At 42.6% G+C, this 18186-nt stretch overlaps 1 protein-coding gene across 4 annotated transcripts in view; it reads left to right on the forward strand.

The window, feature by feature from the left end:
• The window catches only part of syt7a (synaptotagmin VIIa), a 69805-nt gene that overhangs the window by 24486 nt on the left and 27133 nt on the right, over nucleotides 1-18186 (forward strand). For 2 of the 4 annotated variants that reach the window (XR_013077241.1, XM_076732344.1), the window contains exons 2-4: nucleotides 6554-6657; nucleotides 16545-16624; nucleotides 18036-18170. Coding sequence is in view for 2 of the 4 variants with exons in the window: in XM_076732344.1 (XP_076588459.1) it covers nucleotides 6554-6657; nucleotides 16545-16624; nucleotides 18036-18170 (319 nt within the window). In the remaining 2 variants the exon portion in view is untranslated. The remainder of the gene's footprint in view (nucleotides 1-6553; nucleotides 6658-16544; nucleotides 16625-18035; nucleotides 18171-18186) is intronic. The other 2 variants (XR_013077242.1, XM_076732345.1) reach the window with 1 other exon arrangement.

The raw sequence follows: 18186 nt of genomic DNA on the forward strand, positions 1-18186 counted from the left end.
TTACATTGCACACACACACACACACACACACACACACACACACACACACACACACACAGCTGTACGGCAGATCATAAGATTTTGTTGCCTTGTAGCTTTATTAAAACATTATCACAGCTTCACTTCACTTACACCCCAAGCGTCCAGATCTTGTTGGGTTTTATGGGCGCTTCACCCATGCAGTGTCAGAGGTGCTAATAGGATGATGGTGTCATTATAGGTGACACCAGGCATGTGTCACATGATGTCTTGCTGGTCCGACTCCAGTCCGGCTTGTCACTGGGCTGAGATGGATCTTATCCCTCATCTGAGAGCAGACAGGACGTGGGTGGCAGTCCTCTTACTCTCGCTGTGAAACAGCCTCTGTGACAGCACAGCAGTGCTGCAGCTGAGCCACAGGGAGCATATAGGGACAGAGAGCCGGCAAAGCTCCCCGTAGCCTACAGGGGATGCAAGAGACTCTCACTCTCACCACAGGTGCTCTCCCTCTCCACCTGTCAAATTTCACTGGTTGCTCTACACATCCCTGTGATTGGCTGCACATGGGGCGCTCGTGTCCACCGTGGACTCGGATTTCCGTGTGGTTAAAAGTACCAGACCATTGGTTGTTTTACCTGTTTGCTGAAAATTGCATTAACTCAGCACAGCTAGCTCCAATTCCACAAAGCATACCAGAGCTTTTGAGATGATGGATGCGTATCTTCCGGGGATCAATCTGCTTTTGATCCTTTCTGCCATCTTGCTCGAGATAGTGAATCCATCACAGTCAACATTAAGTTGTCTATATTGTTTCTCGACATTGTCATTGCATGGTAATATAACATAAAGTGGTGGCAAGCACTGACACCCAAGAATTGATGACAGTTTATTGCCAAACATTCAGAAGCTACAGCATGTTGTCAGAAACTCAAATTCAGGAACACAAACGATAAGCAGACGCGAATGTAGGGATCATGTAAATGTGGAGCTTCTTGCATTCAAAAAATGTTGTTTTTTTTTGCAGTACAGTAATGGATGTCTGAATATCCCATTAACACTTGAAAGCACCAACCAGAAAAACTGCTCAACAGTGTCAGCTCTTTCATTGTGAAACAGGAACATACAGTAAGTTTTTTTTTTACTAAGAAGACCTAAAGAAGGTAAAGAAAATGACCAATCAGACCCAAACCTTGATTCTGCAACTGCAGATTCATAAAAATGCTTTGGGGACAATTGAGGAGATAATTGACATTTTTCAAGAGCCCCCATGTTTTTTGGGGGGTTGTGAATCAACACCAATGCCCACTCACCATTCATGGTACATTCATTGAAACAGCTGTAGGAAGGGCTCACAATGATGTCCGCATGTAGGGGGGGGGGGGGGGCTGTCAGTCATCTGTCGCACATCCTACTCGAAATGACGTTCTGTCTCAAGGAGCTGCCTATTGAGCCTCACCAGACTGGCTGGCTTTGCAACAACAGTAAAAGGGCTAAAACATGCCAAAACAACAGGTCATCCTTTTAACATGCCACGGCACTGGTAGCAAGCACCTCTGAGCTCAGTGTGTGAAATGTCACCTCATCAGTTTATTTGACAATGACATTATTTACCAGAGCCATAGTAATTATTCTTTTTATCCACATCTCCCCTCTTGAATCAATTTTACGCTCTTCCCACACAAATCGTTTTGTGCGGCTGAGCACAGGAGAAGTATTCCGTTTGAACGCATTAAAATGCATGTGCTGTTTACTACCAGCCAGCCTTTTGTCTTGAGAAATAACTGTAAAACAAAAGCAATAAACTGCAGCGTAGAGTTGAGCCAGGAGGTAGATGGAAGCAATTTGAAATACTCAGTATCACAATATAACTGGGAGTAACATTTTGCTGTTGCACACAGATTGCGCCTCAGAGGGGACAGACTGTAAAGACATCTGAGTGACATCTGAGGATTACCCCAACAGCAGCTCAGTGGCTATAAAGAGGGCAGGACCCAGGCTCCAATACAAGGAGGGGGCACTTTGAAGTGGCGATGAGGCTGTGAGCTTTGCACCCAGAGCTTCTGAGGCACTGGCCTCTCCACCTCAGTCAGAGCATAAAGATGCGGTGTGGCAGCTTTGCTGACTGGACACTGCTCCAGTTCCGCCTGTCCAATTAGCAATTTCTTCTACCCCTGAGGACTGGTCCCTTTCTGCTTGGCTTAGCTCACTGCATGTGGGCCAGATCACCTACACGTACAGTACCGCTCTATGTAACCACAGTAATGCTTGTTGTACTCAATGCTGCTATGCGCTAACAGCGATCCATGATAAAGACTCTGTGCTGTGATATTTTCCAGTCCTTGCCCTTAAACGTCCATATTTAACCTCCTGCACGACTCGGCCTTTGTTGTCCCCTTCAGTGAAAGGGTTTATTGCAAGCTCATTTACACCATCATTGTCACTACTCAGCTCAGTACATAGAGTCATTTATTTTTTCTTTTATGTGCATATAAAAGCGATGGGCACCGAAATCTAAAACAAACAAGCGACTTTCAAGTTCAAGAGTGCTCTGACTTCTAAAGGCTTCTGATCAAAGGGTTCAATGGCTTGTTCAGCTCACTTGTCAGTTTTACTGAGTGTCGCCTTTTTAGATGTGATTCATCACCCTCCATTTGGAAGCATTTTTTCATTCCTTACCTAGTTAAATATAGTCAAGATTACTACATGCAACATTAGCAGTTCTTATTTAACATCAAGTGAAATTTTCCCCTTATTCCACTTTCAGCACGCACAACACTGTTTTATCTTCCACCTTCTTAGTGCGTCATCGGCTGGAGTATTTCAAGCTAAAAGTTTAGTTTTGTTCAAGGGGAAAGATAAATTGAATTTCCTGAGTGCTGTGATAGCTGTGTGTAGTGAAGGCTTCTCTTACTCTAATGATGCCTCTTCTTCTGCACAGCCATAGCTGCAGATTTGCATATCTCCCTAATACTTCAACACAGTGTATTTCCTTTTACTCCTCTGCACCGCCTGCACACAGTGCTTCTCTGTAGCTTCTAAAAAGGAAGTTATATTCCATGAAGTGGGAAGCAGAATACGGTTGTCCATTAGTGAGAGCAGTAATGTGGCCTCTTTGGATGCTGCATTTTATTTGGAGGCTTTTTACTCCCTTAGCTCTCATGACTGACACAGATCATAAACCACACCACCCACCACCCCACCCCTCGACCTTCAGAGAGAACACAGGGCTTAAGGCCCTACATCAGCAGCAGGCGTTCGCAGATCCACCTGACTCTCCAAGCCCTTCAAAATCAGAACATCCATCATTCAGCCACTTAGCACTAAAGCTACCATGGATGCCCTTAGTTGGAGAGCAGTTCATCTTTCCTTAAGATCCATAGCTTCCCTTGTTGATGTTGTAGCATCTAATGGACTCAACATTATTGACCTCGCTATGAATATGCAGTAGCAGAGTGTACAGCCTGTATCTATTCCTGAACATCCATGAATGAAGATATTCATCATTCAAGGGCTGGATGTTTTTTTCGCTGACCCTCTAATGCGTGGACGTGCCTTTTCACCATTAGCAGCCTCTTTGACTGCAAATAAATATTGGGGGGGGGCACACACTTGCAATAACTATTACACTGATTGCATCTATACCTTTGCGATCAGAACAAGATCAGTCAAGTGGGATGAAGGTTTTTCCAGTCTGGGGCAGTTGCTGTTGTTGGAGATAAACTCATGTTGAAGATGTTTAGGATTCTTATCTCATGGTCAAACAGCTGCATGGGCAGATGTCCATCAGCTATGGAGAGCAGAGTTCAGATGACTCCTGCTGGCTGATTGGAGCACATGTGATAGAATTCATAATTGTGATCTGCTCCAGTACTCACAATTCCATACTAATTTGTATGGTACATGAAGATTTAGCATGTCCCAACACATAGTATGTCAAATTCTCAAAAAAAAACAAAAAAAAAAACAAAGCAGGAAGTTCTACTGCATCCAGTCACAATATGCAAACCAGCATACCCATAGTTTCACACTACCCCACTGATCTACAGGTGGCAGTAATGCATGCAGAAATGCAGCAATGTGCCAAAAAAGGCAGGGAAGAAGAAGACTGCTTGCAATTAAACAATGCAGGTTTCAAACTTTGAAGCCAATGTTTTATGAGGAAGGAAATGCATTTGGTGAGGAAACATTGAAAGCACATAGAAACTTCACTAACAAGAAAACTCCACAGGGGCACCTTAAAGTGTCCTAAACAACAGGAATGTATTTCTGAGTTTGCTCCCAGTAACACATACATGAGATAGAATTGAACTCATTGTACAATTGGTTTTGGCTCCTACAGAGCCAACACTGGTGTTCTGTGTAGTGAATCTGTGGCTAACACTGATCCTGCCAGCCTGTATGTGACAGGCTGCCCCTACCCGCCTGCTGTAATCACATCACACAGCTAAATAGTCATTTCTGTTGCTTAAAATAAGGGAAATAGCAATATGACACAAGCCCAGACAGTCAAACTGCTGGTGCTGCTCTAATACTGATCTGCCTGTTCTCTGCTGATGAAGAAGAGTTTAATTCAGGGAAACTCAGATACAGTAAAATAAGCTCCTGTACCGTTTCCTTGGCTGTAACTTTTTTGGTTGCCGTGGTCAAAGTTGAACCATCATGGACTCTGAATGCGTTGGTAAATAACTGTGCATGCATTTGAGAGTGGCAGAAGCCCTTCCTCTCCCTGCCGCTGTGTTTACATCGGAAACAAATGGAGGCGACGGCGGCAACCGCTCACTGTCTGAAAGCACCTTCAGGGGGGCGGCATCAGACACATCAGACAGCTGATGTTTTTTTTTTGTTGATGTTTTTGACAGTTTGTTTTTGTTTCTATTATGGGTGACTGTTATTCGCTGTTTTATGAGTAGAGTTATTTCATTTGTTGTCTGATCTTAACGCTTGGCTTATACTGCACGTTTTTGGTCTCACTGATAAATTTTTAATTTGTATTATTTTTGTGTTCGTGTTAACGAGGACCCCAGGAAGACTAGCAACCACTTTGTGGAAGCTAATGGGGATCCATTAAAGAATAAAGAATAAAGCAGAGCCGGCCATTAGCAGGTGAATAGAAGCATTTGGTAACACCATGCGTATTGACAGTCATTTCCAAGTTTGCACGATGATTATAAATAGGTTATAAATAAGTAATCAATGCGGCATACAGTCTCTGTTGCCCGTGTCTCTCTCTATTTTGGCCCCGTCCATATAAATTTTAGTGCAAATGCACAAAGTAAATTGTTCTTTCACTCTAGAAATTGTGTTCTCATGGGACTTTAAAGGGTTGTGGAGTAGAAGGCTAATCACCATCTAGCTGTCGTTAGGGTTGCTGTTCATGGTCTTAGCTGCTCTGTATGCGCTCTCTCTTTTCTGACTGCAAGTGGCCTCAGGTGTCACGTTGACTTCAAAACGGCAGTTGAGGCCGAGGGAAGACTGCGGAATACAATGCTGATCCCATTCTTATTTTCCACATGAAACAAGTTTACCCGCCACTGTTCCTCCTTTTTGAGCTCATCTGTTCCCAGAGGACATGACGAGATGGAGAATAAAGCCAAAATATGATGGAGGAGCGAGATGAAAAGGCCAGTTGTGACAGGCAAAGGAAGGCAAAGAGACAGCAATTGGGGAGAAGACAAACCCAGTTACTGAAAGGAAAAGCATGGGTGTTTGTCAGTGTTTGTCACTCAGCTGTGCGAAAATGCATCCTGACACCCGTTTATCACTGTATATTTAGGAATTAGAATTGTTGGAAGGAACTCACGAATGTGAATGCATTAGCATCCTCCCCGCTGTGCAAATATCAAAGCTCAATGAGGCTTTATATCCTTGTCCTCTTAAGTGAAGGCCGTTGAGTTGTTTAAACGCGGAGAACCAAAGTGCTCACGAGTTTAGACCCACTTACTGTCGGGTATCGTAACCAGCATGTAAACAGCCGCAGGCGTGCAGGTGCAGGTGTGAATTGTCTCACACACACATACCGAGACACATGCAAGCAGCAATAGATGATGTTTTTTTATGACGCTCTTCCAGAGCCACCTCTCTCACTGGGCATCTACTGATACCCATTAATCATGAGCTCTCTTGTATTGTCAGCCCAGCCTCCCCTCCCCTCCGCTCTCCTCTCCTCTCTCCCCGCTCCCTTCACTTTCAGCCTGTCAGTTAACAAGCTGTGACACCATGACAGTGATGTGTGTGCAACTGAGTGATGCCTGGCTGCAGTCCTTATTGGAAAAGTATTGAAATGCTCCGGCATGAAGGGGGTAGTGATGAGATTGTATTTCTCAGCTCCTTATGACAGAATGTAAAAATGGCTGCCCGGCTATTCAATTAGACGTGGAGGGAGAAGGCCCGGCTTTGTTTCGGGTTGCTCCCTTTTACAACTTGATTCACTGTGGCATACAATCAGCTGTGGACCAAGAGCGCCATGTTTTTATTTTAAACACAATGAAGAAAATTTCTCTCTGTGAGCAAAAAAGCATCACTCATTTTTTCTGTCTCTCTGCCTCTGTGTGCATGTGTGTGTGTGTGTGCACAGGCTCAGTGTCCCTCAGTGTGTTCCTGGTCTCCCTCGCAGTGACAGTGTGTGCTGTTTGGCTGGTGGCTCTTTGTGGCGTCTGTGGTTGGTGTCAACGCAAGCTGGTGAGTTTACACACACACACGAACACACAAGCTTCACTAACAGATATAGTGTAGCTTCCAGTCACGTTTCTTGCCATCTTAACATGCTTTAATAATCAGAGAGTCTTAATAAACATTGTCTGCTGTGAGACTACTTGAAAATGACACTTTAGTGCACTGGAGAAAGGACAATGTGTGCAAATATTATGAAAATCTGTGCAAATATTATGTGCAGTCTTGTTGAACTGAGAATTTTCTGTTACAAGACAGTTATTTATGAAGACATATTACCAGTGGAATAAGTTTTCAGATCTTTTACTTATGTAAAAAATGTCAATTCAGTGTAAAAACATTCAATTATAAGGAAAGGTTCTGCATGCAAAATTGAACTCAAGTCAAAATACAGTGTAAATTGTAAAATGAACTTAAAGTATCATAAATAAAAGTACTCATTCTGCAGAAAAAAAATGTGCTGTAGCATATATATCATTATATATTAGATTGTTCTTATTGATGCATTAATGCTTAAGTGGTTTTACTGCTGTAGCTGGTGGAGATGGAGGTAGTTTTAAGCTCTTTATTTACAGTCCAAGGCCCCCTCCAAAGGGTCACAAGATAAATCTGGGGAGCCGTAAGATGATTAATGAGAAGGGAAAGAAGAAAAAGAAAAGCTCTGCTGCACCAATTTGCATTCATCTTTTGGACTTTGAGCTGAATCTTTGCTTTCTGTGAAATATTGGATCATTTGACCTCTTTTGGTCTCAAGCTGTTACTTAAATAAAACCATCTCTGAAGTTTAGAGGGGAAATGACTCTTTGGTGTAACTGCTAACAATTCATAGACATCTGAGAGATGACAAGGCACCCCAATTAGACGCTGCTTTTTCTAAGGAGTTGCGAGAAAAGAAGTTTAGGAACCACATCCACAATAATGTCCAACTTATCCTTTTTATGTAAAATGTTAATCTGAAAAGTAACTGGTAGCTATAACTGTTGAATATGCGTATTGCAGTACAATCCCTCTGAAATACTGTATATAACTGTATAGAAGCAATGGCCACAGTTGCATCAGTGTCCACCTGACCGCAGCAGCGCAGACTCAAACTAATGAATCTCTCAGACGGATACGGCTCCAACATTAGTAAACTGTGCTGATACAGCATCAGTACCAGTCCAGTCACTGAGGGGAAACAGAACACAGATCAAGCAGACTGACCTCTAACAGAGGGCATGTCATTGTGATTATGTGGTATGAAATGTGATTGATTAAAGGGAGGCAACCACTCATTAGGCAGACAGAGCTGTACGGCTGAGTGCCACCTCACTTGACTGATTTTTTTTAGATTTGCATGCCTTTAAAGTTAATTGATTTCTGATTCATCCTGTGCTTGTACAACCCAGGAACACGGGTCACCTATTTCAAGTTTAATTCTGGCTCTAACTCTTACTTGTTTCAGCCTACCCTCACACTGCTGTGAAACTTATTGGTCCACAGATGGCAGGATTTGGCACTGCAGCAAGCTCCGCACACCACATGCCTCTCTACATCATGTCATTTGCGTTACTTGAATCCCCAGAGGGTGACTGGGTGTAGCTTCCTCGTCAAGGCCATTATAATGTATATGAATCGGGTGGGAAATGGTCTGTGCTGGAACGGTGATGCACAGTTTCTCCATTGTTTGCTTCGCTGGAACATAGTGTTATATTTGATATTCCAGTTTAAAGTAAATGGAGCAGTGAATGACTCCTGGTTTCATGCTGTTGATGGTGGTAGTTCTGCTTCTAGCACCTTGGAAAGCAAGGACCAATAAATGCATTTTATTTCCATCCTGTGACAGTGCAGCGCAGCAGAGCAGAGCTGGGATAGGATGACGATCTGCTGTGACCCTGTGAAGGCCACTATCAACCACACACAAGATGATGCGCTTCTGTCTCAGTGGAGAAGCTGTTTGTGAACGTCCTCTTTTTTCTTTCCCTGCTTACTTCAAGGAGTGTGTGGAGTGGTGGTGGGGGGTAACACAGAGTGGCATTAAGATGTTAATTAAGCCCTCTGCAGTCTTCGGACCACTTACTATGTGAAAAATGTCAGCCGCCCACTGGTGTGAAACCACATTAAATACAGCTGCTTAATGTACAAACTCATAAAGTGTGACTGAGATAAATGGCAGTCATTTCCACAATGATAAAGGTATTATTGATGACGCACTGCACGTTGACAAAGCATAAATACTGCTAATCTTGTTAGAAATCATTTTCTCACATGAACGTTAAGGTGTGTTTTCTATATGTGACTAACAACCATGGAGGCGTGGCAGCTGTTCAGCCTCTTCTTCTTCTTCTTCTTCTTAAAAAAAAAAAGTTTCACTCCCTCACTTCCCTTGATCTTTTTGTCTCTGTTATTTTCCATGGTAGCCCTATATTCCCTGAGCACATGATTAGAATGTATATACAGTATCATTTGCATAAACACGGTTGCTTTCAAATGAGATCCCTTTTCACAGACGCACACTGTATGTAGCATGTGTAAATTCATGCAGGCTGATTTTCCATGCACAAAAATGTTCTCTCATTAGGTAAAGAGGGCTCAGTCGTCGATGCTCATCTTACGTAAAGCTACCACAAGCCAGTCCACATCTGAAACTTTCATTTTTGATATTTCCGAGTGTACTCTTTGACAGTGTCAGCTTTCATAAGAACAAATGTTTGCCTCAAGCTTCACGTGTCAGTTGCGAGTGGGCCCATGCCAGTTTTGGTTATGATTCATAGGTTAATAGACAAGACATTTTGGGTGAGTGTTGCTTTCGGTGTTTTAGCTTTGGCAACCAGTGCGATGGGTTTTATTTTAAAAGTCCTCATGTGCAGTCATCCTGAAGCCTCCCTCCTGCTTGGCTTTCTGTTATCTAAGCCCCCTGGAAGTACTGCACATTGAATGCTATCGTCTCCTTCTGCTGTCTGCTAAGTCTGTTTGCTAATTGCTGTGTACAGACGCATAATCATGAAATTTTTAGGATACGTGCTACGGCGACGTCATTTTTTTTGAGTGACTATTTTAGAGCAATTCTGTATTGATTGATGTTGTTTGTTTTCACGTCTGCTTTTATTGTGATTTTAGCAATTAGAGGTGGAAAACTCCAAACAACACTACATTATTATTAAGCTGCTGTGTTGTGAGGCTGATGATTGTCAGCAGGGGCTCATGTTGAAGGTGTTGGGTGGGATTTTCAGATATCAGAGGTGGTGCAGCTAACATCTGTTTGAGCAGCAGTGGCTGTTTGGCATTCAGAAACCCTCTGCTTGCTCCTGTGATCCCTGTGCTGTTTGATCCGTGACATAGTTGTGAGCGGAGCTGAGATTGGACCTGACCAGATTCACAGCCTGATTCGATCCCTGCTGGCCTTGTATCAACAACCCTCAATATTTTGGTTGCATCAGCTGGGAGTTCACGGTTAGTTAGGAGGATGATAGTAATTACGTTAATCAAAGCAGAGATACGACGTGAAAATCAATAATTACAGAATTTCAAAGGAGTCGTGATAATAGCTCATTATGGATATAAAGCCTTGACCTGCAGGTAAGTGACAGATAGTGCTGGCAGTGTTTCTGGTGATATCTAAATTTCATGCCTCTGGGATTATATGCTTCTTGATGTAAGCAAATACTCCAGAATAGGTATTAAAGAAAATTGTTTTGACAGATGAACGAATTATCACTTGATGATTTTGCAGCGGACGACCATTTTAATAGTGCACTCCTCTCTAATTATGGTGTGATGTGGGTAATATTGAGCGAGCATGTAGACTCTTGCTGCCTGCTAATTCACAGCAAACAAACACAGCTGGGTGTTGGAAGGCAGTGCACTGCCAACTCAGACAGAGAGCGGTAGTTTCACTCTGTCTCCTCTCACGTCTGTATTCTTCAAGAAAACCCTCAGCATCACCCTGGGCAGTCCAGCACCGAGTCTTTCCTCACTCATCTACACTTCTGGAGCAAACCAAAAAAAAAAAAAAAAAAAATCCGGGTACCTGTACACATTCAAAACATCCACTATTGCAAGTGAACACATGAATCTGTAGTAGTTATTATTACTACTGCTATTACCTGAAGCCCTGATTGGCAGAAACCCAAACTAATTTGGTGTTATGACGTGATGAAGCTATGGTGAAGGTTTGGTTAGGTGGAGGCACAAAAACAGCTTCTTTACATTGAGTTAAACATGGTTTTGGTTAAAATAAGTATCTAGTTGAGGTTTTGGAAACATGGTGACTTGGGTTAACGCTAGCGCCCCTTCATCATGATCACATGGTCAAAAAACGATTGAGTCATTGTTGGAAACAGGAAGCAGACAGTGATCGCCAATGTTCAAGTCCAGCGCAGGTTTCGATGCTCTTCAACACCGTCACCTGACTTCCTCCTTTATACCTGTTACAATAACTCCGGCCACTAGAGGGCATTGTCATTTGAACGTAAAAATATGTCCTTTTGTGGGACGTTTGCATGGAACAGCTGATGCTGCTCTTAGGAGTCACCTGAGAAAGCATTATTATATTACTGTACCTTTTATTTGCAGAATAGATGCATTACAAAGTCAAAGTCAAAGTCACTTTTATTTGTCAATTTCTTCACATGTACTTAACATACAAAGGAATTGAAATTGCGTTTCGCACTTTCCCGGCATAGACAAGACAACAGTAGGTGCAGAAGCACGACAGGACAACAAGACAACAGGACAAAAAAAAAAAAAAAGAAAAGAATCTAAAAAAAAAAAAAAAAAGAAAAGAATCTAAACCCTAGGTACATAGATATATCACCATATTAAACTTCAGTAACTTAAAGGCACAATCCATAAACATGAAGAAAGACTGAAAAGATGAAAACAGGATCAGAAACTGGTCACTCTTGAGCTGACTGACTTGTCTTACTTTAGCAAAGCTGATGAAGACTGACAGGCTCTAATATCGAGATAACTTTTCGGACTATAGATTTTGCCCACGCTAATAGTTTAGTTATAATGCTCATAATGTAACCTTCATTTCAGGCTTCTTGAGCCTCCCTGTCTTGTGGCCTTGGGCACTCAGTTCCTCTATTCCCCTCATGACACACCTGCTCATCTACTGTACTAGACTTTAATCATGTTCATAATTATTTATATGTATAACATGCTCTGTTGGGGTTTTATTGTTAAAAAGTGTTAAGGGATTGTTCTTTTTTTTTCCTAAGTTGAGGCTTGCTGAAATTTGAATGTCTCATAATTGGTTCATCGTATCAGCTGGAGCTATTTTGAACTCATGGCTCAGAGCCAGACAGCACTGAATACTGTTATCGTGTGAAACCCTTTGTTGTGTGACAAAAAGACGGCTGGTTTAAATTAGACTCAAGTATTTTCAAGGGTATTTGAGTAGATGATGAGGGGGGAAATTGCTCACTCTTCCACTGGTTTGTTTTAACCCTCATTTGGGGCATTGAGCTGATTTTCTTTGCTGTTTCTTGCCGCTCGTCCTCTGAGCTGCTGAGCTTCGTTAGGTTCATCACTATGGATCCCTGCAGCCCTCACAACTCCCTTGAATGTAGACGCAGAGTGTTTTGTCATGAATGAGCTGGAGGAAAGGTGTAGAGGAGATGGTTTTGAAGCTCTGTAATTCTTTGTGTGCGCATGGAAATGAGGATTGCAGGACTCATTGCAGAGTGCTCGAGTCCTTTCTTGTTTTCACACCCAATCCACTCGGGACTTCCTGTCACTCACTGTTTCTCTCAGTTCACTTTTCGCACCTGTCCCCCCCTCCCATCTCTTTGTCTCACATGCCGTCCTGCACTGTCCTTGTTTTGCTCTCCTGCTGGCTGCCTTCTTTTTTTTTTTTTTAAATTTGATTTCTATTTTCAGCTCTCACCCCTCTTTCTGTACTGGACTCTCTCTCATCCTCTGTGTCTTCCCGCCTTCCTGAAAATTTTACGATAGCATTGAATGATACATGAGTCTCCTTTGATAGCTTGTCCTCGCCTCGACAGAAATTCAGACTGTTTTGCCTGCCCAGAAATCGCCATACAAGAATACAGCATTTTTTTTTGCTGTGCTTAATGATTTTTTTCCTCCCTCTTGGCCAGGCAGGTGTTTTGAAACCATAAATAGAAGATTGTGTGCATCTTTGTGTTTGCAAAATGTACAAAATTATGAGAGGTAATTTCATACATTCAGTCAGCTTGTGAAGCCAGTGATAACAGCTATTAAATGGTGAAAGCAGACTGTAAAGACCATGAATGCTCTCTATAATGTGAGCTGAGAATCTACCGCTGACATCCTGTCATGTGTTCAGTTTATAGACTTCTACATCTATGATAGTTTGTAAAGACACTGTTTATCCAGGAGTCAGTGTTTAAATTACACGCACACCTCTTGTATGCAGCTGTTTAACTAATCGGTCCTGTGAGATCTGTTTATTCATTTGGCGACCTTTCTATTTCAGGTTAGTACTGATTATACAACAGATGAGCGGCTTTGTTTCCTTGTGTGTGATGGATATCATTTTTGCTCAGTTGTGCCATTGTGGGCTTTATCATTTTTGCTCAGCAGTGCTATTGTCAACTCTGGCTTTGTAACAGGTCCAACAATATCCAAAGCCGCAATATCCAAGGTGTGGACTGCAGTTTGAAATGATATCCGTGTTATCTGGACCTTATGGAGTGTGCATGAGTCTGCCTGTTAGTGAAGCTCTATATAGTTTGTGGCACAATTTGCATTTCCATACACTTCTGCTATTTATAAGCATTGCATGCATCATAGATAGGTCAGAGTCAATTCAGTAACCTCTGGCTGATTGCCTCTCTTGGTTTGCCATTATGAGCACAGGCTGAATATAGGTAGTTGTAAGTGCTGGGTTGGCCAACCTTAAAGACTTCTATTCTGATGAAATAGGTGGTCAGAGACCTTAATGCAGGCACCTCCACAAGAACCCTTAATCTTGGTGCCACAGGGTGCAGATCTGGCTGCCACTGGAGGGGACGGCATCTTATCTTGTTGTTCATGGTGCTCCTTGATCAGGTCTAGATTTCTTGATGAGCCTAAAACTCAGACCAGAACCTCACCTGTGCCCACCCCTTTAAAGACCCACACTGATTGATGCTGCCAAAATCTGAGACCCAAACCCAACCCGAGACAGGTTATATCGGGCTATATTTTTGGGGGTTTGGGTCTCAAATCAAGGCTATATTTTTGTTTGTCCTTTCCCAAACACAAGTAATGTGCTTGCTTTGGACAGAAAGAAGTGTTAAGGGCTGAGGAAATGGCTGAACTCCTAGTGCATCACTGGGAGAAGATTTTTGTAGATCCAGAACGGAGTGGGCATGTAGGTGAAGTGAGTCAGCAGGTTCTTTGGGTGACGGACTGGACGGTGGAGCTGGGCAGACATGACGGGTTTGAGACACAAGGGAAACAGACTTAGTCACTCAAAAGAACAGACAAGGCAGACTTAACACTCAACAGCTCATAACAAAGCACAAGGGCATAGCAAAGTGGCCAAGATGTGTTACCAGACTATTGGATACAAAAATCAGTTGGAGATGGGTGAGGAGATCCGGGTTTTTATCCTGTGGTTGATGAGTGTGGATTGGCTGCAGCTGTGGTGGCTGATTGGCACCGGGAGCAGGTGTAGGTGAGCCATAATTGCAAGGAACCACCCAGTCCAGACACACACACACACACACACACACACACACACACACACACACACACACACACACACAGACACAAGGATAGACATAAGGAGAGACTAACATGACACAAAGGGACACACAGTGAAACATGAGGAAAGGGAGGAAAAAGGAGGCTTCCTAACAGCAAATGTTTTCTCACAAATAAAAAAAGGCAATAAAATATTTAGTTGGCCAACAGAATATGTCATGGAAGCACTCAAACAGGGGCCTCATTACACAGACTTTGTAAGTCTGAAATCCTATCTTATCTCTGTTTAGGATGGCATTTGGTATTTTGGTATTACAGAAACATGTTTCCTAACTGCATTTAGAAAAACATCCTATCTTATCTCCATTCAAAATCACCAAAATGGAAGCACCGCCATCCTCAAAACTCTGTATACTGATGTGACGGCATCTGCTGCCTCTTGCCACTTAAAATCTTTATCCTGGGTTGATTTGTTCAACCACTGCAGTAGGTCTGGTCTTGTATGCATTGGCAGCTGTTAGAGAAACAATCAATCAGTCAAAACTTCAGAATGGAGATGTCATCTTGCTACATAGCTAGCTAGCTACATTCATAATATGTAGCGACAGAAAAATGAAAAGATTGGATGAGATTGATGCAGCTGGACAAGTTGTTGAAAGCCAACATGCAGAAATGGCAGCTTTTGAATAAACATATGTCTATTTGGAAAAAAAACACAAACTTTACTGCTGCAAGCAATGATCTTAACATGACATTGGCAGGACCGATGCGTCACTTGCTATTTAGGGCATAATGAAACAAAACAATACCCCTCTGCCCAACAAGACATCAGGTAACATTCACAGTGGTTCCCTAAATTAAAAATCAAAATGATAAAAATACAACAAAATGGCAATTCAGTCTGATTAGCAGGCTATTGTTAGCTAGCTAGGCTAACGCAATGCATTAGTTAAGCCTGTCACTCTTGCTAGTGTTAAATACTGTATGAACAACACATGACAGGCATGGATGGAGACAATCAGAGAGACGAGACGCATATAATTAATGATGCTTTTATATATGGAAATAAGCAAACCAGAGAATGACACTGTCTGTGACAAAACAGCTGGAATCACAACTCAGCCTGTTGTTGCTGTAGCTGCTCTGTAGTGAGGTTTGGTAAGGATTATCATGAAGGCTCATTAAGATATGATTTGATAAGATAAAATAAGATATAACTTGGTATTTAGTTTAATTCCATTAAGATGTTACAGGCAGCAATAATAGCAAGAATAATAAGGAGACATAGAAAAATAACAACATAGACAATAATAAAGGACACAAGATAAAATCAACTATTTATATATACATTATATACAAAAGTATAAATATAATATTGCCAATGGAAATTTCTTGAATTGCACATGGTAAGATATGGATGAAATAAAAATACAATAAAATACAGAGTAAAGTAGAAGCATGGAGGTTTCCTAGTCCGTACATAACCATAGTCCGGTTTGATCTCCATTCTCAAGCTCCATGCTCAGCTCCCAACAAGGAAGCTTACCACAGGAAATTGCCCTTCAGCCAGTTTAAGATTGTCCAAGCCAAGCCACAGTGGCAGCTCAGTGTGGTTTCCTCCCACTCATTCTCTGGGATGGAGAATCCTCGCCTATCTTCGATGTGTATCAGAGCATCACTTTCAGGGAAGCATGCGTGGTATTTGGGGTGGTGGGGCAGCTTTAGACTGACCCCTCCTTGTCCCACTTGTAGCAAAGTGTCAATAGAGATTACTTGCATTGTGACACGTGTGAAACACCTTAAACTGTAATGAGCTTTTCCAGTACAATGCGCCCAGCAGACCACACTTTTCGAAGCCTTTAAATTGCCATTATTTCCATGGTTACAGCAGGTCATGCTCTAGCTATTTGAAATCAGGCTGGTGCAGGACTTTCTAGAGGCTTCTCTCCAGCACCCAGCGGATTACCTTAAAGAGGCAATTGCCATGTAAATTTCAGGGTGGTGCGAATGATAATCATAGTCAGAAATGGCTCTCCACCGCAGATTTGATTTGACTTTGATGAGTGTAATCAGGAGACCATCAGGTAAAGGACTGATGGCACAGTGTTCCTGAGATAATGGGAGAGGCATTTACACTTGAATTTAGTATAGCAAAAACACAGCTTCACAGGACAAATCTAAACTAACCTTTTGTTTCTCTGCTTTCTCTGTCATCCCCTCCCTCCGCTTGGCTCAAGGGGAAGAGGAATAAGCCAGGAGTGGAAACAGCAGACACTCCAGACTCGGCACGTGGGCGAGGGGAGAAGAAAGCCATCAAGTAAGTGCCTGGAAACTGGTTGGGGTAGAATAATCTGGTGATAATGAACTCCGTTTGGTTCAGCTTTGAGTCCCTTCAATGTACACGGCACAAACAAGGCAGAAAAGGAAGCCTGTTGTTTTATCTTGAAGAGCACAGTCTCTGCAAGAGCATGGCAGGACAGACATTAAATGAAAGGTTAGTGATTTAATCAGTATAGATTAAATCTGCATTATATTACCTGTGAAGCTTTTGGCAGGACGAGTCTGCTCCTGCACTTATCTTATGGGTTGTGAGATAGGTCTCCCTTAAGTGCAGGCCTTTAGCCACGCCTCTGCATTGCTTCAGATGGTGCATGTTTAAGTAAACGCAGGGAGGCTGGAAGGCTCTTTGGGAAATCATCGGAGTATAAATGTTTGGGAGGATTTTTTTTTTTTAATCTAACATTTCTTACAGGGCTCAAACTAAGATTAAGGTATTTTCCGTTCTTGATGAAACAAGGCTATAGGCCAGTACCAGAAAATGTCAGCTCTGTAATGCTAAGTACAATCCTTATTTCCACAAAATGCCTCTGTTAACCTGCTCATCACTACTTCTCTTCTGTAGCCCGCTGTTGTCTCGGCTATTTTTTTGGATGTCTGTGTTTACTTTTTATTTTCTGTGCGGACAGTTTTAAGCACTGAGGATGGGCCGTGTGAACGTATTCTGACTTGAGTCCCTTGGTCTCTTGGTTTTTTGCGTTTTCTTTCTCACTGGCTCCAGCAGCATTGGTGTGCTCTGTTGGCCATTTCAGCTTCAAACTTCTTGTCTTTGTGCACTGCCTTTCTCTCCTGCTCTGTCCCTGTGCTACAGCTCTGACCACTGCTGTGTGACTTTTATGACATCAGTGATTCTGCTCACCTTTTTCTCCTCTACTTTGACTGTCTGCGATTTACCTCTCTGCCTTGTGTCTCATGCGTTCATGCGCTCTCACTGCTCACGCCGAGGATGGGGGCCAGACTTCTGAATGTTTACTCAAATGTGTTTCATCAGTGGTGCCGTGCTAGATCAACAGAATGTAATCACATGCTGTATGTATTCATCAAATTATGACTTCCTCTTTTCTTGCTGCCTATCTTCTCTATCTCTCTGTGTCTTTGCTACAGCACATTGCTTTATGAAAAGCTTTTGTCAATTCCTCTTTCCCCCAGGCTGCCCCATTTTTTTTTTTATTTTTAAATCGGACCACTATGGTGATTTGTCAACTTCAGGTGGAAAAGTAGACGATAATCTGGGCCTTTTTGTATTTGATGCTGCTGTAAAACCGACCCTCTTCCTCAAACCAAGCCCTCGCATCGTCTCCAAAAGCAGGAGTGCCGAATGCGAATGGTTGGTTGGTGCCAAGGCTGTCCATAGTTGTGTTGCTCTGACCTGTCTCTCTCTTTGGCCGCAGTGATCTAGACAGAGACTTTTGGAATAACAATGACAGCAGCACAGTGCAGCAGAGGTGGAGCTCCTATCCGCCCAAGGAGTTCGTACTAAACATTTCTCCCTATGCCCCATATGGAGATCCTCGCCTCACACTCAAGTGAGTCTTGGTCCAA

Source organism: Chaetodon auriga, chromosome 6, assembly GCF_051107435.1.
Source record: "Chaetodon auriga isolate fChaAug3 chromosome 6, fChaAug3.hap1, whole genome shotgun sequence".
Classification (NCBI taxonomy): Eukaryota; Metazoa; Chordata; class Actinopteri; order Chaetodontiformes; family Chaetodontidae; genus Chaetodon; species Chaetodon auriga.